This window comes from Phyllostomus hastatus, unplaced genomic scaffold, assembly GCF_019186645.2.
Source record: "Phyllostomus hastatus isolate PE091 unplaced genomic scaffold, TTU_PhHast_1.1 phas_contig_86, whole genome shotgun sequence".
Lineage (NCBI taxonomy): Eukaryota > Metazoa > Chordata > Mammalia > Chiroptera > Phyllostomidae > Phyllostomus > Phyllostomus hastatus.
The window spans coordinates 80300063-80322647 of record NW_025333977.1 but is presented as its reverse complement, the minus strand read 5'-3'; the positions used below and the strand labels follow the sequence as shown (position 1 = coordinate 80322647).

Below are 22585 nucleotides of genomic sequence, written 5' to 3'. Positions count from 1 at the left end.
TCTACAATTACCTCAAAATGTTAAATAAAAAAAAGAGTAAAAGAGTGAGAGAGAGAGATAAAGATGAAGAAACAAGAGATAGGAAACAAATCACCAATATCAGTAACAGAAAAGGAAAACATGACTGCAAATTATATAGTCATTAAAGGAATAGTAAATAGAAAATATGTGTAACTTCATAAAAAATATTTTAACTTCTTATATAAAATGGTTAAATTCTTCATAAAACACAATTTACCCAAGTTGACACAAGAGAATTTGAAAACCTGAATAGCCCTATATGTGTTAAAGAAATTAGATATATAAATTAAAATTTTCTCTCAGAGAAAACTAGGATCCCTAATGGCTTCACTGGCAAATTCTACCAAACATTTAAAGAATAAGTAATACCAATTCTATACAAACTCTTACACAAGTTAGAAAAGAATGTAACACTTCCTTATTTTATTTGGCTAGCCCATGCTGACACCAAACATCAACAAAGACATTACTAAAAAATGATTGATTATATATATGATGCAATTTAAAAAAATATTTAGCCAATAAATTAAAAATTATATAAAAGTATAAAACATGATCAATTAGGTTATGTCCAAAATGTGTCCAAAATATTAATTTAACATTAAAAAACCCCATATGCAGAACCTTAAAAAAACTGAACTCATAGAAACAGAGAACATATCAGTGGTTGCTGAGGTGGGGGGTGAGAAGTGGGGGAAATGGGTGGAGGTGGTCAAAAGTTACAAACTTCCAATTATAAGATAAGTAAGTTCTGAAGATGTAAAGTACAACATGGTGACTATAGATGACAATACGGTATTGTATATTTGAAAGTTGTTAAGAGATGATGTCTTAAAAGACCTCATCACAAGAAAGAAAAATTTGAAACTACGTGAGAGAATGAATGTTAACTAAATTTATTGTGGTAATCATTTTTTTCCCAGAAATCTGGATGCAGATTATCTGTTACCTCTGATTCAGTTTCTCTCACATGCTTTTTTAAAGATTTTATTTTTTATTTATCTTTAAAGAGAGGGGAAGGAAGGGAAAAAGAGGGAGAGAGAAATATGGATGTGTGAGAGAAACTTCAGTCAGCTGGCACTCATACATGCTCCACCCCAGGACTGGATCTGCAACTGAGGCGTGTGCCCTGACCAGGAATCAAACCAGCAGCCTTTGGCTTTGCAGGACAATGCTCAATCATTTGAGCCATGTCGGTCAGGGTTCTAATAAACTTTTATTGAAGCATAAACTGTAGGTATAGCCATCAAAAAGCTCAACTGAAGCATGAGCATCAGCTGCTAAGCTCAGCTGCATAACTGATTGTTGACAGGATTCACTTTCTTGCAGGCAGTTGGCAATTTTTGCTGGCTCTTGGACAGAAACCTCCCTCAGTCCCTTGTCATTTGGGTCTCTCCATTAGTCAGCTCACACTATGGTAACTGACTTCTCTAAGAATGAACAAACAAGTGAGAAAGAACAAACACCCAAGACAGAAGCCACAGTCTTTTTATAAGCTAATTTGGAATTCCCATTACTTCTGACATATTTAATGTTCATTAAAACATTAGAAATGAGTCAGTAAGTTCACTCAACAGGACGTATTACATCTGAGACCTAAATATCAGGAAGTAGATATCTTAAAGGCTTCTTTCCACAATTTGTAGAAGTTTTGCACTGAAAACTACAAAACATTGTTGAAAGAAATTTTAGAAACACAAATAAATGGAGAGCTATAGCATATTCATGGATTGAAAGACTTTAGATTTTTAGGATGTCACTATATTCAACACAATCCAATCCTAGCAGCTTTATTTTAGAAACAAATAGCCAATTCTAAAATTATACAAAAATATAAAAGGTGTAGAATATCCATAACAATTTTGGAAAAGAAAAACAAAGTTGGAGGATTTATATTACCTGACATAAGGACTTATATAAGGATACAATAATTAAGTTGGTGAGATATGGGCATAAAAATAAATAAATGGAACATAATAAAGACTCCAAAAAGGGCTCACATTTATACAGCCAACTGATATTTGACAAAGATGCCAGAGTAGTTCAATGGTTTCAAGGATAGTCTTTTTGTCAAATAGTGCTAAACAACTGGATGTTCATTCAGAAAAAAAGAAAAGAAAATATCTATATTTACCTCACCCGATATGTTACACTGATTTGAGATGGATCATAGACTTGAATATGAAATCAAAATCTCTAAAAGTTCTAAAAAAGAACATAAGAAAATGACTTTGTGACCTTGAAATAGACAAAGAGGTCTTAGTACATAAAAAAAAATAGTAATTGGACATCATGAACATTAAACACATTGGTCCTCAAAAGAAAGTTTTATAGAAATGGACAAGTAAGTCACAAACTGGGAGAAAATATCCATTAATACATACACATAACAATGCATGTCTATCTAAAATATGTTTCTCAAAACCTCCATCTGTGTCCAAAGAACAGAGAACTGGCAAGGGGTTTAACCTAGGTTCTGGAAGTCAGATTGCATAAATCAACTGGTGTGAATAGTTTCAGATTGAAAAGTGTTGCACCACTTGCCTATGAAGACCAACTTGGAATAAAAAAGACAGAAAACAAAGGACACCAAGAACATTCCTCCTTGATGACATTGAAGGGATGCCAGAAAGACACAGTATCAGGTGGAGCACCTCTGAGTTGTTCTCTTTTCATGGGTGAGAAGAATTGTCTGATACAGATGTACTGGTAATGGTGAGCAAAGAACTGTGTGGCTATGCAGCCAGAAGTGTATATAGTGGATAAGAATTGATGAAGTACAGGCATATTCCCAGGGCCCAAGAAATCCAGCAATGGGATTTAAAGACAGGTGTTACTATTTTTTTCCCTGGTCTGTTTATGTTTACTTGTCAAACCATGTCTTGATGTTTGGTTTGGTTCCAAAAGCGTGGATGAAATGTGTGCGGGAAGACAGAGAATCCCCAGAGTACTTTCATCGTGTCTGGCATCCAAATTCTCCCCTCCATGAGCATCTATTGGCATAGTACAACCTAGCTTAATTTACATTGGTAAATATAAAAGATATTACATGAAATTGTCACCAACACTTTGTATTTTTTTCAATTCTAGATATTATTTCATGGAGTGTTAGTATGCATAATTACCCTGATTGTCAATAAAATTGTCTTGCCGATGGTAGTTAGTAAACTAGGTAAGCCTACTAATTACTATTCTGAATGAAGAGAGAAGTATTGTAAATGTGTAAAAAAATTGAAGAAAAAAGTTATATAAATGCAAATCAACAATGTCTACCTGGAGGGGAAATTGGATCTCTATGTAAAGTTATATGAAAGGTTTAGGATAGTAAGCTTCTTTGTTTGTTCATTTTTTTTTAAAGATTTTATTTGAGAGGGGAAGGGAAGGAGAAAGAGGGAGAGAAACATTAATATGTGGTTGCCTCTTGAGCACCCCCTACTGGGGACCTGGCCTGCAACCCAGGCATGTGCCCTGAATGGAAATCAAACTGGTGACCCTTTGGTTCTCAGGCCGGTGCTCAGTCCACTGAGCCACACCAGCCAGGGCTTGTTTGTTCATTTTTATTGAATTTTTCCATTACTACTTTCCCCTCCATACCTTCTTCCTCCTCCCCCTGCCTCCAATAAGCTTATTCATTTTAAAAGATTACTTACATTTCCAGTTTATAAAACATAGTACAATGAGTGTATTCAATTATTTGGCAAACTTTTATTAAAAGCCTCCTATATGCCAGGCACTATTTTAACTGATGGTGATTTATTACGAAGGCAGAGCAGATTTCTGAGTTGATAGAACTTACACTGAAGATAGGTAAACAGTCAGGAAAGAAGTCAAATAAGGGAATATTAGAGAATCATGTGTGCATCAAAATAAACAACCACATATAAATAAATTAGAAAACACAACAGGTGGTAGATTACTGAGGAAGCTATTACTACTATGTAATTAGTACATGATTAAGGTCTCAAAAGACCACTCTAGTTCTGTGGATAACTGATTTTAGGAGTCAGGGGATAAAGAGAGTGGAAGCAGAACAGCAGTTTTAGGAGGATGTTTGTATAATGCAACACATGTGTTTAATCCCACACTTTTCAACAATTTAGAAATTGAGATTTAGAGAGTTAACAGTCATTGCCCAAGGTCACACAACTAAGTAATGGTAGTTAAGAAGTAGAAATATATTGCCTTGATGGTTTTAATCCATTATATTCTTAACTGCTCTACTACCCTTTTAATTACATGCAGAATTTTTACTCTAATGGGCATATTCTATGAATCTGAAATTTCATCTTTATGGAAATATTATACTGCTCAATCTTCATTCTTTTCTCATATTTCCAACAAAATCTTTTTCCTTTTCTTTTTTTCTTCTAAATTCTGTGAGCCTTAGCATAGTAAAATGGGAGGAACAGAGAAAGTTTTGCAAAAAGTATTAGATGTTCTACTTAGTAGCTAAATAAATCTAAATTTTTTTAACCCTCACTCTAGAATATGTTTATTGATTTTAGGGAGAGGGGTAGGGAGGGAAAGAGAGAGAGAGAGAGAAACATCAATGTGAGGGAGAGACATGGACCAGTTGCCTCCCATGCACACCCCAACCAGAGATAGAACCTGCAACCCAGGCAGGTGCCCTGACTGGGGATCGAACCCACCACCTTTTGGTGTATGGAACAACACTCCAACAAACTGAGTCACCTGGTCAGGGCAAACCTAAAATTCTTAGTGTGGAGCATCTGTTTACTTGCACTGAGGACAGTGAACATTTGCTCATGAAACATTATTACTTTCCAAACAATCTTTTTTGGCTCAAAAAAATTTAAAAAAGGAATTTGTGACTGATAGTAAGAGTCTTTCAAACCTTAATGAAGTCTGAACATATATAAATGTGTGTGCATGTGTATAAATGTATTTATCACATACTTATATATATGGTCTTACATGTAAGTAAGATATGTATGTACATATACTCTGTGTGTTTGTATGTGCATACATTATACATATGTATGTATATATGTACCTGTGTCTACACCTATACCTATATGGCACATATATGAATAGAAGATGCACATGCAGTCTGAAGGCCTGAGAAGCAGGAAAGACAATGGTGTAAGTTCCAGCCCAAATCTAAAGGCAGGGGAGAATTAGTACCCCACCTTAGAAGACCATTAGTCAGGGAGAGTGAATTTTATTTTGCTCAACCTTTTGTTCTATTCAGGCCTTCAAAAAATTGAATGAGGCCCACCCACATTGAGAAAGGCAATCTGCTTTACTCAGTCTACCAGTTTAATTCTCTGTCTCCTCATCAATCAAACTGAGAAAAGGGACTCACCTCAAAAGGAGGTTAAGATGATCAAAAACCTTAATATATGCGGAGTGCTGAGCTGTTCCTCTCAGCACATGGGAAGCACTCAGTAAATATCAGCTATTATTACTGTGTACCTCAGCTATTGTGAGGAGTATGAAAATAGAAAATTTTGAAATTGTTAGTGTTCCTATTATTAAACAATTTATGTTGATTGAGTCTTTAACTTAAAAAAATACTTAGTACATATAATAAAACAAAAGGGAACTTTATAATTCAGACAAAAATTGTGATGTTCCCACTATTTATAAAATGTGCTCTTTGTATCAAAGGTCTTCATGATGTCACATCAACAAAATATAAATCACTTTATTATACATTTCAACACTTTCAAGAGATAACTAAATCTGCAGCCTCCGCACTCAAATTTGACAAAGATCTTGCAAATGCAGATTGGAGCATGGTTGAGACAGCAATTATATTTCAAAACCCATATGCAGTAAGCAAGTAATGTCTTTAATTTATCCCTTCAAAGTAGGTATGATTGACCTTAAATACTGTATAAATGTTATAAGTATTCATTCATAATCTTTAAGATGTATAATTGACAGAGACATTGTATTGGTAACTTCTTATCTACTACAATGAGAAGGAGGGAATTTCAGGGAATTTTGTGATCACTGAGGGGCAAAGTAGAAGTGACAACATCTTGGAGTAGACACAAGATATATGTTGCAAATTCAGAAGGAGAAAGAGTGTTCTGCCTGTCCCCCAGAGTTTCTGATTCAGTAGTTCTGTGGAGGGATCTGAGAATGTGCCTTTCTAACAATTCCCAGGTGGTGATGATGCTAACATACTTTCAGAACCACGGGTTTAAAGTGTGATTATATGTGCAAGATTTTTTATAAACTATTAACAATGCCAAGTAAAGATAAAATAAAGATACACTATGACTCCTTCCCCTCAAACTGGCAATCATTTTATGCTCTAAATAGCTGTGCAAGTAAGTAGAGAGGAAACTCATCTGATTTTCTGTATCTAGCAAATTTTCCATAATTTTTCAAAACAAACTGGTATATAAATTGCTTGAGGTTTATGCTAAACAATATATTAATATCCATGTATTTTTTGTTTTAATTTAGCTGAGCCAAGGAGAAACAACAGAACATCAAAAGGTGAACTGTCCAAACTGTAACAAGGAAATAGATGAGACCCTTAACACTGAAGCAATGGAGCTGGCCAACAGGCGTCTCTTGTCTGCACAAATAGTTAGTACCTCATTATCCACTTTAAAATGAATTTTGACCTAAAATTATACTGAAAACTCTCTCCATTGCTTGAAGGCATCTTGATTATGTTAACCTGCATAGCTTAATAGATTGTTTATGAATGCAAAGGGAAGTTTGCCCTTGTTTTAGGGATTTGCTTAACTGCGAAAGATAAAATAAAATAAAGGATCATTACATTAGCTTAAATAAAAGGTGTTTTATTATGAGAAACTGGGAATTCTGCAGGTCCCAGTGGCAGGAAATAGAGCTGAGCTCACTCTTCAGATGCATTGTGTGGTCACTTTGATGACACCGCCTATCTCTGGATCCAGGCCAGTTTTTCAACAAGTTCATAATTAACTGCAAGTATAGGATGGTATGGTTTTACATCATACCTTGGGGAGAAATTAGAGAAATTCTGTAACACAGCAGCATACAAGACTTGGTGGGGAACCGTTAAGAGCCTATTTACCATCTTCTGTACAGGCCAGAATATTGACTAGTTGTCACGACTCATCCTCTTAAAATGTTTGTGTTGGGACTTTCTCAGTATGTATGGAACTGTCATGCATTCCTCAGCTATTGCAACCATACAGGATTCCAAGCATTCTACTTTCTTAGTTTAACTTCGGAAATAAAAGATCTATAGGGTACAGACAAGTTGAGTATCAAAGGCAGCTTTTCTAAGGACCTAAATAATTTTTTTAAGCAATGGAGGTAATGCATGAAGGATGAACTTATGTCCATATGGTGCATTATGTCACCAGCAGATTTTAGGAGATCATGTCTTTGAGGCACTTCAAGATTTTTAATTTATTTCAGGAAAATATAGTAATCGAGAACCCTTAAAACCATGCAGGAGACTCCATTTTGAATCTTGCTTTCATTGTTATTATGATATATGACTCAGGACTTATTTTTTTCAGCCTTTATTCTCCATGTCTGCAAAAGAGGAAACTTGTGCTAACTGAATAACCTCTTATATTCTTTCCTCTTGTGATGTCTTGTGTTTTTTTTTGCAATATACACTCCGGGTACCTTTTTGATTCCTTGCCTTAAATATTTGTTTTCTGTTAATATAGCTTGTTGATTTTGTGCTATTTGGGATTCTTAATCAGAAAACACTACTTTTCCAAAGTAGATCGAATCTCTCTGCTCTAGAATTTTACCTCATTTCATATATTTTTAGTCCTTTTCTTTCTAGACACATTTTCATGTTTATCTCTGTTGATTTGGTTTCTGCAGTCTCAATTCTAATGTTCCTTACTCCTAACCATAATAATTTTTAGTCTATTTTAGTTTTAAAGCTTTGGCAATGTCTATTTAAGTCTCAGCCATCCCTTGTTAAATGAGCAATATCTTCTCTGCCATGTCAAGATATGGTATAGGAGAAGCAGTATACCAAATGGGGAAACAGGAGACAGGTTTATATTCAGAAAGAACTGAGCTGCTAATGTGGGAAAACTACTTAAAACAACTTAGTTAAGACTACTTAGTTAAGTAGTTGGGAAACCTACTTTACTCTCTGAGCCTCAGCTTTCTCATCTATAAAATAAAGTTTAAAATACCTTCCTCACAAGCTCGTTGCAAGAATGAAATAAGTATATAAGGCATGCAGAGATCAGTTAATTCTATAATATAGTAGAGCTCTGGCTGGGTGGCTCAGCTGAGTGGAGCATAGTCCCATACACCAGAAGGTTGCAGTTTTGTTCCTGGTTAGGGCACATTCATAGGTGGCAGGTTTGAAACTCAGTTGGGACACATGCAGGAGGCAACTGATACATGTTTCTCTCTCTCATCAATGTTTCTTTCTCTCTCTCCCCCTCCCTCTCTCTCTAAAATCAATAAATGTATCCTTGGATGAAGAATCTAGAAATTTTTTTTAATATTTTATTTATTTATTTTTAGAGAAGGAAAGGAGGGAGATAGAGAGAGAGAGAAACATCAATGTGCGGTTGCGGGGGGTTATGGCCTGCAACCCAGGAATGTACCCTGGCTGGGAATCGAACCTGGGACACTTTGGTTCCCAGCCCATGCTCAATCCACTGAGCTACGCCAGCCAGGGCAGAATCTAGAAATTTTTTTAAAAAATAATATAGTAGAGAGTTCAATAAATGACAGTTATTTGGGTGAATTAACCATTCTCTAAATTCTTCTTACATTTTGGTGTAAATGATGACTTAAGAATTAACATTTTTCTAGTAACTACCTGCTTTACCATTTGTGTTGTTTTCATGGGTTCCATATTATTTTCAGCTTTTTATTTTTCCATAAGATATAGTGCTTATCTTTGAGAATAGGGAACATATTTAATTCTCACATAATTTTATAAGTATTTTATTTAAGTTTGAGAAGGAAAATTCTGCACTATTCAATTCCTCATCTTTAAATTCAGTTCTATCTCTTTCTAGCATCTATCTACCAGGATCAAAACTATATTTTAATATCCATAAGTGATTGTGCAGTTAGGATGTCTTCTATGGAACCCAGGCTTCTTTAGTTATAGTATACATTCCAATTTTGGAAGTTGGTCTTTAAAATGATTTTCAAGAGTGTTCAGCACACTAAGGCCAGAGGCAGTGTCAGAGAGTGGTTTCCCCAGCATGAGTCTAAAGCGGAGTAGGCTCTCAATATATGGACTGGATGAATGGATGACTGTGTTCTACACAACAGTACTAGTTCATTTCATGCCATTTACTGTAGAATTTCTCAGAGATTTTAATAATTAATATCCATTATGAACTTTTAAGATGGAAATACAGCTTTCCATAGTTCCCATATTTATGTGGCCATAGAACTACACTTATTTTGGAAAATGTAATTAATATCAAGAAGGATCCTAGTTTCCTACAGAACCAGTTGGGTGCCACCCACAGCTCAGACTTATCTTCTACACTGATATCATGGTCTGGACTTCATAGAGAGATTCTTTTTATAAAGATATTTGATTATTTGGGGATTCTGACCTCTTACTCACAGATTGTTTCTCCATTAAAAGAAATAATAAATTGCCATTGTTATTCATGCTATATAATGATTTGACATAACATTCTTTTAGGCAAGTTACCAGAGACAATACAGAAATGAGACTCTGTCCCAGAGTGCAGTCCAGATGCTGGTAGGTGCAGCAGGAAGCTTTGGTGAGAAGGGAGAGTAAGTACATTGTTGAGAGAAAATTTCCATCCTTGTAAGCCACCACATTTAGGATATTATGCAAGTTACTTTTCTTGCTTTTGTCTGGTAATTTGAAATCATCCAGTATCACGTGCCCAAGCCACCGTCTGCTCTACAAGCCACAGTCAGGCCAAGTCACCTACACTCAGTTTTCCTAACTTGCTGTCCTCATTCAGGCCTTTGTGCATATGAATAGTCTACCCTTTCTCCCTTTTCCCTCCAAATCTAAACTGTGGTAAAAACTCTTCTTTTTGGGGGGTGGGCTGGGGGGACTACTCAAATTCCTCAGTAAATCAGACTTCCTTAATCCTTCCAGGCACATCTTTCCACAATACATCTTGTCTGAATATTCAGCATGCACTTGTAATGATTTGTTTCTATGTAAGTCTCCACAGTAAGCAGTGAATTTCTCAATGTCAGAGTTTTAGGGATTATCCCCTCAGATTATCCCCTGTGGAAAGATGAACACTACAAAAGCCTAGACATCCCTTACTGTTCAGGCCCATACTCCTGGTACGAAGGATACCAAAGTTCCCTGTTTAAATGAATCCAGTTACACTTGTGGTTTCTCCTTGGACCGTTTCCCATGGAGCATCATCTCACAAGTAAACTGGGCCTTTAATGTACACATTCCAAAACCTGAGAGGTGTGTCAACCTGGTGTCCACTCACATGCACTGGCTTGTGCTACAGTGAGAGATAAAGCCACGTGTGGGACAAGAACCAGCCAGACACTGTAGTATGTTCTTATTAAAGTTCAAGTATAGATTTTCAGAGTCTATGAGTTTTAATTTTAAACCTAGCCATGCAAATCATTAAGACATTATATTTGTCAAGATAAGAAGATAAAACATCTCACTTGACATTGTGGTTTCTTGGCAAATAATGTTTAAATATTTCATATATAGTACAAGGGTCTCCATTTGCCCTCTTGCTTCAAGTTCTTCAAATGATTAGGGGACCAGAGTGACAATGTAATGTATACTTTTTAAAGAATGAATAAATGACTTGCTGAAAGCATTACCATTGCATTAAGGAGCAGTTAATGTTAAAAAAAAAAAGTACAAAGCAGTTGAACTCGCTGTCTTGATTTTTCCTTATTTATTTATTTATTTGCTTGTTTGTTTGTTTTTTATTTTAATCATTGTTCAAGTACAGTTTTCTGCCCTTTACTCCCATTCCAGCCCACCCACCCAGTTTTTCCTTTTTAAATCTCTGAGAAGGCAGAAACAACATGTGCCTATGAATAATGGACACAAAAAGGAGGTCAACAGTGGAATAAGGGGGTTAAAGGGTTGAAAGGACTCATAGAGGACAATGATGGCAAATTTTGGAATATATTACATTTTATTCATACATGTAAGAGATAAATATGGAATACTAATGTGCACAAAGGTACATGCCAGGCACTGTAAGGAATGTAAAAATAAGTGAAATGGTGTTCCAATCCCCAGGGAACTTTCTATTAATTACACTTCTGTTGAGTGCTTGCCTCTTGCTGGGCTGCCTTGGCATTAATTTTGCCATTTGTTAATGATTCCTATTAGTAGCCCCATGCATCAGGGTGTCCTGTGGCAAGGAAAAACATCTAAGGAAAGAATGTTGTGTTTAAAAAGGAGTACCAATACCTTAGCTAAGTGCCTGTGTGATTACCTAAGAAATAATACTTTGAATAGAGAGCTTTTATTTACTTATTCCTGTGTCAGATACAGTCTTAAACATTTTACATATGTTACCAATTTTATGTCTAAAAATCCTATCAGATAAGTACTACTATTATCTTTGTTTTGCAGATGAGGAAAGTGAGGCACAGAGAGATTAAATAATTTATCCAAGGTCATTTGTCTAATAAATTCCAGAGCTTGGATTTGAAGCTAAGCTGCCTTACTATCCAGTTAAAAAGATCATACTCTTTTCTTAATACAGTTCTAAACAGTGAACACATTGATACAAAGTAAGAATTCAAGAATCTGCATTACTTAGTAATTTGAGCTGTAAAATATCACACACTTATTGATATCACAGAACTTTAGCATTCATAGGAACTCGTGAAATGATCATATCTTAGAAATTAATTCATTCATGGAGGTTTCCTGATTGCCCAAGATGGTGTTCAGAGATCCAAGATGTTAGAGGAGTAAGTGAAAACTACACTAACCTCCTCCCAGGGTTAACCTGGAATTCCAACTAAGTTGTAGAATAACCAAATGAACAATAGCTGGAAAGAAGCCTGATAATCAAGGATAGACCAAAGAACCCCTTCACCCAACAAGACTGGTAGGGAGTGCAGAGGAGGCACAAGAGGGCTTGCTGGGCTCCCACAGGCAGTAGCTGAAGCCCTGGGGGGTTACTTCAGCAGCCGGGGGGATCCCCCCAGTGTGGGGTCTAAACCCCAAGCTGGGCTCCCCATCCTACAGCACCAGAGCCAGAAAATAACCTAGAGAACATCCAGTTGTGAAACACAGCAGGATTCGTGTCTGTCAGGGAGAGAAGGCTGGAGATGCAGAGAGCCTCTTAAAAGGTCAAGATATAAAATTTCATTTACAGCCACTTAACCTGGGCCCCAGTAGAAGGAGAACAGAGTGGAATATAGATGGTTGAGAAGAGTCTAGGGTTGGTGGCTCTGGGTAGAGAACTGAGGGAACAGCCACCAGGATCCCTATGTTGAGTCATCCCCCGCACTGCAGGAGCCATCTCTCTCAGGCAGAGCACTCCCTTCCAAGTGACATCAGCCTGGAATTACTCTGCCCCACTTAATGCCTCACATTAAGCCAGGCTGCTGATTATAGCTAGACTAGTTTAACAACCAATTAGTTTAACAAATAAAGTGGAAAATACAGGAAGCAACCAAAATGGGAAAACAAGGAAACAGACCCCAAAAGAAAGAAGAGAATTCTACAGAAGAAACAGATGAAATGGAGGGAAGAAATTTCTCAGACAGTTTAGAATAATGATTATAAGGATATTCAACAGCATGAAGAATTTCAGACATTGCTCATAGCAATTTTTTATCAGATGTATCTCTCCAGGCAAGATAAACAAAAGAAAAAATAAACAAATGGGACTACATCAAACTAAGAAGCTTTTGCAGAGCAAAGGAAATCATCAACAAAATAAAAACCCACAGAATGGAGGAACATATTCACTGATACATGTGATAAGAGGTTTAAAGTACTTACAAAAATCAACCCCCCCAAAAAGCAACCCAATTAAAAAATAATAAAAAGACCTAAATAGTCACTTCTCCAAAGAGGACCCACAAATATCCAATAGACATATGAAAAGATGCTCAACATCATCAATAATTGGAGAAATGCAAATTAAAACCACAATGAGATACCATCTCACACCTGTCAGAATTGCTATCATCAATAAATCAATAAACAAGTGCTGGTGATGATGTGGAGAAAGGGAAACCTTTTGCACCATTGGTAGGAAAGCAGATTGGTGCAGCCAATGTGGAAAGCAGTATGAAGATACATCACAAAATTAAAAATAGATTTGCTTTTTGATTTAGCAATCCCACTTCTGGGAATATATCTGAAGGAATCCAAAACACTAATTTGAAAGAATATAAGCACCCTTCTGTTCATTGCAGCCTTATTTACAATTGCCAAGATATGGAAGCAGCTCAAGTGTCCATCAATAGATGAGTGGATAAACCAATGCTGGGGCATTTACATGATGGAACACTACTTGGCTGCAAAAAAGATTAAAATTTTACCCTTTGTGTAAGGAGCTGGAGAACATTATGCTAAGCAAAATAAGCCAGTCAGGAAAAGGAAAATACCATATAATTTCATGCACATGGAATCTAATGAACAAAATAAACTAAAAAGAAAAATGGGGGCAGACTCAGAGATGGAGAGCAAGATGACAGCTAGTGGGGGAGGGAAGTTAGGTGTGGAAGGACTGAGCAAAAAGGAAAAAGACCTCATGAACATGGACATGAATATGGTGATTGCTGGGGCCAGGGGGCTATAATGAGACTTAGTGGTAGTGGAAAAAATATAATAAATATTAAATTTTAAAAAGACTATATAATATATATCCCCTCTGTGGGTCTAGTATGTCCTCTTTATTATCTCCATAGCAATAATTATTACACTTTTCTACAATTGCTATTTGTATGTTTTACTCCACCAGTGTGCTAAATCCTTGATGGCAGGAACCAGTTTTTGTATATGCCTTATCCCAAGCACTTAGCAAGCATAATAGGTGACCAACAGCTATTTCAAAAATTAGGAATAAATCAAGTCACATATACATTAGTGATTTTCCATGCAATTATCACATTATTATACTGAATTCCAGAGAATGAAATTATTTTTTTTCAATTACAAGTTTCCCTGTAGCAGAGAAATTTCCCAAGTTTCAAAAAACATTATAATCAATAGAAAGGACAAAGTCCACCTTTGAACTTAAGTCACCAATGACCTTCCAATTAAGCCACTTTTTAAGGTAGAACCTCAGACCCAAGGACAGAACTCTATCCTCCTTCTGTTGAAGACAATGAAACTATCTGGTCAGCAGCAGGTAAGTTCCTCATAAAATCCAAGGGCATTGCCTAAGCAATGCCAAATCATAGCACACAGATGTAAGCTGTCTCAATAGAAAAGTCAGCAGAAAACTACATACAACTTGGGACAAGTGCCACCAAAATGTCTTTGGGGGTTTTGTTACCACTGACTGCTCCAAGAAACCATTTTAACTCTTACTCTACCACTTGTATTTCCCCCATAAATTCCTGACTTCTGGACCAGATGGCAAAAGAAAATAGATGGGAGCATATGTAAGATGGGCTGGATGTTTCATACATACTTTCTCATTTAATTATTCAGGCTGGCTTAGGTATTTTTACCTTCATGTTACAGAGCAAACAAGTTAGTGAGGTAGTTTGTTCATTGTCACACCAGATAATGGAGATCCAACATGAAAATCCATATGTATTTGAATCCCAAATATATGAATCATGGAATGCTTGCTATTGCTGAACCTTGACCTGTCTATAACTTTAAACCATGTATGTCCAGTTTTTTATATTCCCTCTTTAATGAGAAAACCTCACAATATAACTTCATAACCATACATCTACTCTATCTACAACTTTGTGACTTGAACATATGCCCATGAAAATGTTTCATTTCTAATCATCACTGGGAAAAATAGTCTTCTTGCTTTCAGGCAATACTACATTAAACTTATCCCAAAATTTTAAAAGCATATTTAAAGATTTCTTTCTTTTTTTAGATATATGAGTTCTGAAACAATAAAACATTATTCTGAAAGCAAAAAAATGATTACCTTTGTTAGAAAAATATTGATGAATTGGGTGTACAATACTAAAAAGGAAAAAGGACTCCCATCAAGGTAAGTTCTTTTGAACCTTACTAGAAATGTTATTATATTCATTTGAAATTCTTTTTATTATCTGTTAAAATTTTTATTTTGAAACATTCTAAAATATTACTTATATATTGTACATACAAAAAGTTACTTAAAATAAAAAGAGATTATATAACACTATTTTTTAGTAAATTTTATATAACAAGATTAACTATTAACCATTTTTGTGGACTATTTAGTGTTATTTAGTAAATACACAAAGTTGTATTGTGTATTTGTTCTTATCTCTAACAAATTTCACATTTTCATTATCCCAGTACCCATTAAGCTGTCACTTCATTTCCCCTTTTCTCCAGCACCTAGATAGCATTGGTCTTCTTTCTGGCTCTGTGAATTTACCTATTCTGAATGTTTCATATAAATAGAATCATACAGTGTGTAGCCTTTTGTTTCTGGCATTTTTTCCACTCAGCATAATGTTTTCATCCATATTATAACATGTTTAAGTCCTTCATTTCTTTTTACCATGAATAACAGTCCACTGTAGGAATATACCCATTTGTTTATGCATTCATCAATTGATAGACATTTGGGTTATTTCTACCTTTTAGCTGTTGTGGACAGTGCGACTATGAATAGTTGTGTACAAGTATTTGTTTGAATAAGTGCTTTCCCTCTTTGGGGTGTACAGCTAGAAGTAAAATTGCTGAATCATATGATGATTTTATGTTTAATTTCTTGAGCAGACACCAAATTGTTTTTCACAACTTCTAGACTATTTTGAAGTCAGGAAGTATAAGTCCATCAACATTTCCTTTTCCTTTTCAAGATCGTCACAGCTATTTGGGGTTGCTTGCAATTGTATACCAATTTTTTAATTAGTCTACTTCTGGAAAAATTTTAATTGATATTTTCATAGGGATTGCATGAACTCTGTACATACCTTTGAGTAGTATTGCCATCTTAACAATATTAATCTTTCTAATTTGTGAACATAGAATGTCTTTTCATTTATCAAGATCTTTAATTTGTTTCAGGAATGTCTTATCATTTTTAGTGTACAAGTTCTCAATTTAACTTAATCCAAGTATTTTTTCTTTTTCATGTTATCAGAAATTTTTTTTTCTTGATTTAATTTTTGGGTTGTTCATTCCTAGTGTATAGAAATACGACTGATTTTTATATATTCACACTATGACCTGAAGCCTTGCTGAATTCATTTACTAGCACTCAATTTTGGGGGAATTCTCTAGGATTTTCTGTATGTAAGACCATATCATCCATGAATAGAGATAATTTTACTTATTTCTTTCCTATGTGGATGACTTTTATTTCTTATTTTCAATTCAAGGGGAAGAATATAGACCCCTCTTCTAACAGGAGTATCAAAGATTGTCTATCTTTAATCTACTACATTCAATAAGTACCAACCAGACAATTTTATACTATAGTTATTTTAAAGACTTTAACACTAAATTAAGATACAACTTTCTGAGTAATTATTTCTGTTGATGTGACTTATAGAAAGGAAAATGTGAAAAACTAGAATTGATAGTAAATGTATGCTTTAAACTATCTCTAAAATTCCATTCATCTCAAAGTGAGTAATACAGATTCTGGAGTTTCTTGCTTGTCTTAGACTACCTATCTCCATCACTTATTAGCTGAATGAGTTCTTCAGGTCTCAGTTTCCTCATTTGAAAGTGGGTATAATAATATCTAATGCTCTGGAGGCTAACTGATTTACATAAAGCATCTGGGAAAGTAACTGACATATAATAGACACTAAAATATGCAAGTTTGGCTCTCCTTTATCTACTTTATAGGATTATTTTAAAGATTACATAGTGTGTGTAGAAGCCTTTAGTCTAGGGACTAGCCCTGGGTAAGCACTTCATAAATGTTAACATTTATTACTAAGTGCTGGAAAACATTCTGTTCAAAATTGAGTTCTCTAGCCAATGATGAAGTTGTCACTATCAAAGATCAACAAACACACAAGGAAACAAATAACCATGAAAGACAATCAACAGAAAAAATAAGGGTAGATTTATATCCCATAAATTCCAGTTATTACAATTATTCTGCATGGCCATAAGTATTTCTGAAATGTTGAAATGGATAGGTGATAGACTCACAAATATGAACAATCAGTCACCAAAAGAAACTGAGTAGAAAAGTGGAAAAATACCTATAATTCTTAAAATTAAAAATTCAACTTAAATTATTCAGAACTGAATAAAAAAATCAATGTGGTATAACTCATTTTGAGAGATGCAGCTAGAGCTGAGCAAATCAGAGAAATATATATCATTGGCAGAGCTCCTGCATCAATATCATGCCTCTGATAGAAAAATATCAGGACCCTGAGATCTAAAGTGGTAACACTTGGGTGGACACACCTGACGATCTTGAACCTCACATTCTCATGAACACTCTGACCTGGCAGAAACAGGCGCCTCTACCCTGCTGCCTCCTAGCACCTTAAGATGATGCAAAGAAACTTGTCAGTGTTTCAAAGTTAGTCTCTACCATCTTTCATTGCTTCCAAGGTAATTACCCAGGTCAGATCTCAACACAGCTAGAAGGTGAAATATAGTGCCTATTTCAGGATGCTACAAATTACCAACTAAAGTAATTACAGGACCTAATACCAGAGAACACTAGTAGAACATAGAAGGGAATGGGTCTTGAGAAGATTGAAACATAAGGCCTTATGTGATTGTGAAGAATTTACTGGCATGATGTTCTTATCCATGATGATTCAGGGCTCAATATTCTGTCAAGGACACTTGGAGTTGGTACTATTACCCTCCTGGGACGGTTTTGTGAAGTTTGACCAAGCCAAAAGTCTATAGTAAATGAGGTACAAATGCTAAAAATTACAATATTTAACTAGATTAATTATGTGATAATGTAGCACCAACCACACAACCTTATTCTTTGGGAATACCTGAGAGACATTTCCCTCCTCCAAGGCAATAATGATAAACTTGACAATAGATGTCTTCTGCAGGACATGGGTGACAATAATTGAAACTGCAACAAAATTAGCCTCTCATAGCAAAAGGATTTGGGAATGGCAGAAAAGAAATAGTACTTAAATATCAGAGGAAAGGTGGGCATGTTTTATTTTGTGAAAAGCAAACCTGGGAATGGCTAGCAAATATTGTATTATGTCAGAGGGCAATATAGACAAATAGTTAATTCAGTGTTACTTGACTTTTCTAACTAGAGAGAGAGAGGCCTGGTTGGTAAAGGGGTGGTATCACCTACTACAAAGAAAAATCATGATCTCTCAATTTTTCTCTATATCTAAGTCAGGGCTCAGGTCCAGAGCCCTTGAGGAAGGATAGCAACAATTCCACAAGTATACAGGATAAATATTCCCTCAAATTTTTTTCTAATGGAACTTTAGTCACTTTACAAGAGTTACTGTGCTTTGGAAAAACAGTGGACACCCAGACTAGCACTTTTGGGATGTAGCACTTAAAATCATATTGATACCAAAAGCTTGAAATGCTCTCATGGTCCTCAAGTTAAAAATGGGAGCTTTTAGGCTAGATGCTATATAAAGTTTCTGACTCAGTCTGTCTAATAGAAGCCCAGCAGGTTCACTATGGGGTTATTTCTCTGGGTCCTGAGGTATATAACTGGGATGAACATACTTAGTATCTAGCCATGCACTCACATTGTCTAACTGACCTACAGAACAAGACATTATGGCAGGAAGGGCCAAGTGACCAAGTGGAACCCTGGCTAAAATAGTAATAAGATGCAGCATAGCATTCAAAGATTAAGAAATTAACATCAACATTAAAGATTTACAGGAATTGTGAGTTATCCCCATCATATCCTTTTCAATTCATCTACATGGCATAAACAAATCAGATTATAGGTGATTATAAACTTGGGCAAAAGGTAACTTCAAGTGCAATGCTGTACCAGTTATGATTTTATTGCTGGAAGAAAGCAAGAAAAGAAGTCTCACTGCCTGAGGCCGTAGGGAGTCCCACCAATTTAATGACAGAATTATATATGTGTTCATAATTTTATGTTCTTTTCTTAAATAAGACTCCAAATTGTAAAAGTTTCAGGTCCTGTGTAACAAAGATTGACCTCTGGGAATGGGGAAGTAATCTAGTACTTTAACCAATCTTCAATTAGTAAAGTAATCATTTTATTTGAGTTTTAACAATAAAAATACATTATTATACTATTTGAATAATTTAAAATAAAATTTAAAATACATAAAACAAATCCTCATTCACAATTCCATTTTCTAACATACTTGGTATAGAAACTATTTTCCATAGTGTATATATTACTTTAAATTTTTTGATAAAATGTGAAACCATAGTGTTCACCACACACATCCTGGGATTTGTTCTTGATTTTATGCCTTGACAAGGAAAGGTGTTCATAATACTTTGTTAAAAGGGGCAGGGGTGAAGCTTGTTACAATGTGTGTGATAATTCCTTTTGTGTTTATGGATAATGATTATACAAACAAAAGGACTGAAACAATATTCAAACTATTAATAGTAGTTATCTCTGAAAAGTGGAATTATTCAAAGGTGGAAGGGATTTCCTCCATTTTTTAATATTTCTAATTTAAATTATCCTTGTCTTATAAGCAAAAGTATTTCTATTAAAAGTACAGTAGAAATAAGGGAGAAGTGAGGATATGAGAAATAAAGAGGGAAAGCCAGCATCAAGTCATATAGCAGGGGAGGAAATTAAAAGGGCGATATCTGAAGTAGGATGCCAGGAAGTGTTGGGTAGTGATGGCTACTTTCCAGAACTAAGCTATTGATGATTGGAATGGAACTGAATATGTAGTGGAAATAATTCAATGTAATTATTTTATCAAATAAAACTATCTCTCTTTTCTTCACAGACATTATTTTCTTCGTATGACCCATAAAATAGTATTTACTGATGAATTTGAGTATGTTGGATACATTGTGATACTAATGAATATGTTCCTTATTGTAATTTCTTGGGTACCCACATTACAAGAGATCTATGATAATGAAATAAGACAGTGTTCCTACTTTTTTCTTGCATTGTACATCCTGGAGACCCTAGTTAAGGTATCTAAAGTGTGTGTGTGTGTGTGTGTGTGTGTGTGTGTGTGTGTGTATTATATCCAAGAGGGAGATTTCCTAATTTCATTTTTCAACACCAGCTATAGTTTTCTAAAAAGGTGTATGAAATTTTCTTCTACTTCTCAAACAAATAAACTTCAGTTTGTAAAGGTGATATTTAGGGTAACTCAATAGAACATATTCACACTTTAAGAACTGATTTTGTATTTGTAAAAGTAAAGTTTAAAATAGTGTGTTTTAAAGGGACCCAGAGTGAGTTTTACAGGTATTGGCAGTATTCTTAAATTCAGCAGGGTAGTGAGCACTTGGATGTTGGTTTTGTTATGTATTTTTATACCAAATAGATAAATAAATGGGTAAATACATTGATAGATACTCATTTATACTAAAAAGATACTATAATCTGATTTTTAAATCCACTATAAGGGTAGTTATTAAATAGTGGAAATAAGCACCTACAAATTGACAACAGTATTGTGTCATATGGTCAATATAAAGTATTTTAGCCAGAAAATTTTAATAGAAGAATTATACCTGATATTTGGACAAAATAAATGTCTCAAATTTTTAGTGGAAACTTTAAATGCTATTATAGAGTCATGATGTTGGGGCGGGTATGGAGTCACAACTGGTCATATTGAATGTAATAAATTCCAAGTTAGTTAGAATGACCATAGGATATTTCATATGTTTTTCGAGAAAAGAAAGCAATTAATCTTTAATTAGGGTTAGTTATAGGGCGAGGATGGAAGTGAAGAGTTCCCTAGAATATATGACATTTTGCAGTGTACTGTGATTGGTAGAAAGAGCACAGAGCTGTGATTCAGCAAATTTGGTTCTGGCTTTGGTTTTCCTGAACTCTTCACAAGGTCACTGAACTTCTCCCATCTTCAGTTTTTTTCTTCTATAAAAAGTCAAAGTTGGCCAAATTTAATCAATAAAAATCCCTCTAGCTCTATTATTTTTTGTACTCTGCCATGTTTAAGCTACTGCCATAGCCCCACAAAGCCATAACTCCCTTCAATTTGGCCCAGTTATGGCAGCACTGTACTGTACAGACATGGCTGTACTTTGCAGCTGAGAGGATATTGCCCACTGTACAACCCTGTTTTTGTCTCCCTCCTACATACCTCAAGACTCATCTTCAATGCCCAATTTTCCAACTTGCCTTTATTTACCATTTCATCTACCCTCTTTTCTGTTTAGTTCAATTCTGTTCCTTGTATAGTGCCTTTTAAAATATCCATTATATTTTATAACAATAATAAAAAATAATCACCTATGAAGTGCCAGTGATTTTGATTGTAACATTTCAAATCTTTAAATTAACCCTTTAAGATAGCTGTATATCATGCCTTGCATTTTACATATGAGAGACCTGAGTCTCTGATAAATTGTGTAACTTGTCTAAAGTTGCATAGCTAATGAATAATAGAATTGGGATCCAACCCCTCAAAGTTATCGTTCTTTCTAATAAACAATATTGCCTTAAAATTTCCTCCCTGTATTTTCAGCATTTTCCCAAATACTCTTCAACCTATTCGATGAATGGGTCTTTTGAAACTTCCTCAGAGGGAGGGTAGTCACTGTTCTTCATCTGAGAGCCAGAGGTGGCATTACCTAAACCTCTATTCTTTGAAAAACTTATATTCAGCAAACCTCTATTTCTCTGAAGCCTACACTATCCTTTCAAAGCAAGCTTTTCCTCTCTTGTAGCTATATTCTAGTGACAACCTCAAGATAACTCCTTCACATTTCTGAATACTTAGTGTTTGGATAAAGTCTTATTCTTTACACCAGTCCTTTTAAGTTCCTAAGAGAATTACCCAATGTATACCTGTTTCAATAAGAAAGAAATTAGACATCTACAGAGGCTAAATGGTGATGTGAGCAGGAATTCACAAGACCAGGATCTGGTCTTGTGCTTTCTAGATTCAGACAATGAATTTCCTCAGCCTGGCAAAATGTGAGCAGACTCATGGAAAATGACTCTACCACTCAACACATAGGAGTCCGTTTATAAGTATGTATAGCAGTTTCCTAATTTATAATTAGAGCATATGCTTTCCCTGAGACATGAATATGTCTGCCTCCTACACTTTCCTTGAATCATGATGAGTAGAGGGATCAGGCTGTTAAAAGAAGACAAAGTAATCAAAATTACAAATCAGTATCTTAAGTAGTATAATAAGGGACTACACAGGTTCTGTGTGGGGAGAAACAGGAGTTTCTTACACAGAATAATAGGGTCAGGAAAAAAAAGGCTTTCAAGGGTAGTAGATGCTTGAGTTGAATTTTGAATAGTGACTAAAGGTCAAAGTACTCGGAATGTGGACCATGAGTACTTAGCATAATAGACAAGAACAA

The 22585-nt window shown here is 35.2% G+C and overlaps 1 protein-coding gene across 1 annotated transcript in view; it reads left to right on the top strand.

Moving 5' to 3' along the window:
- SLC9C1 (solute carrier family 9 member C1) overlaps positions 1-22585 on the top strand; it is a 103242-nt gene that overhangs the window by 42030 nt on the left and 38627 nt on the right. The window contains exons 10-15 of the mRNA XM_045851906.1: positions 3112-3193; positions 5653-5819; positions 6463-6588; positions 9647-9741; positions 15012-15131; positions 20008-20203. Coding sequence (XP_045707862.1) covers positions 3112-3193; positions 5653-5819; positions 6463-6588; positions 9647-9741; positions 15012-15131; positions 20008-20203 — 786 coding nt within the window. The remainder of the gene's footprint in view (positions 1-3111; positions 3194-5652; positions 5820-6462; positions 6589-9646; positions 9742-15011; positions 15132-20007; positions 20204-22585) is intronic.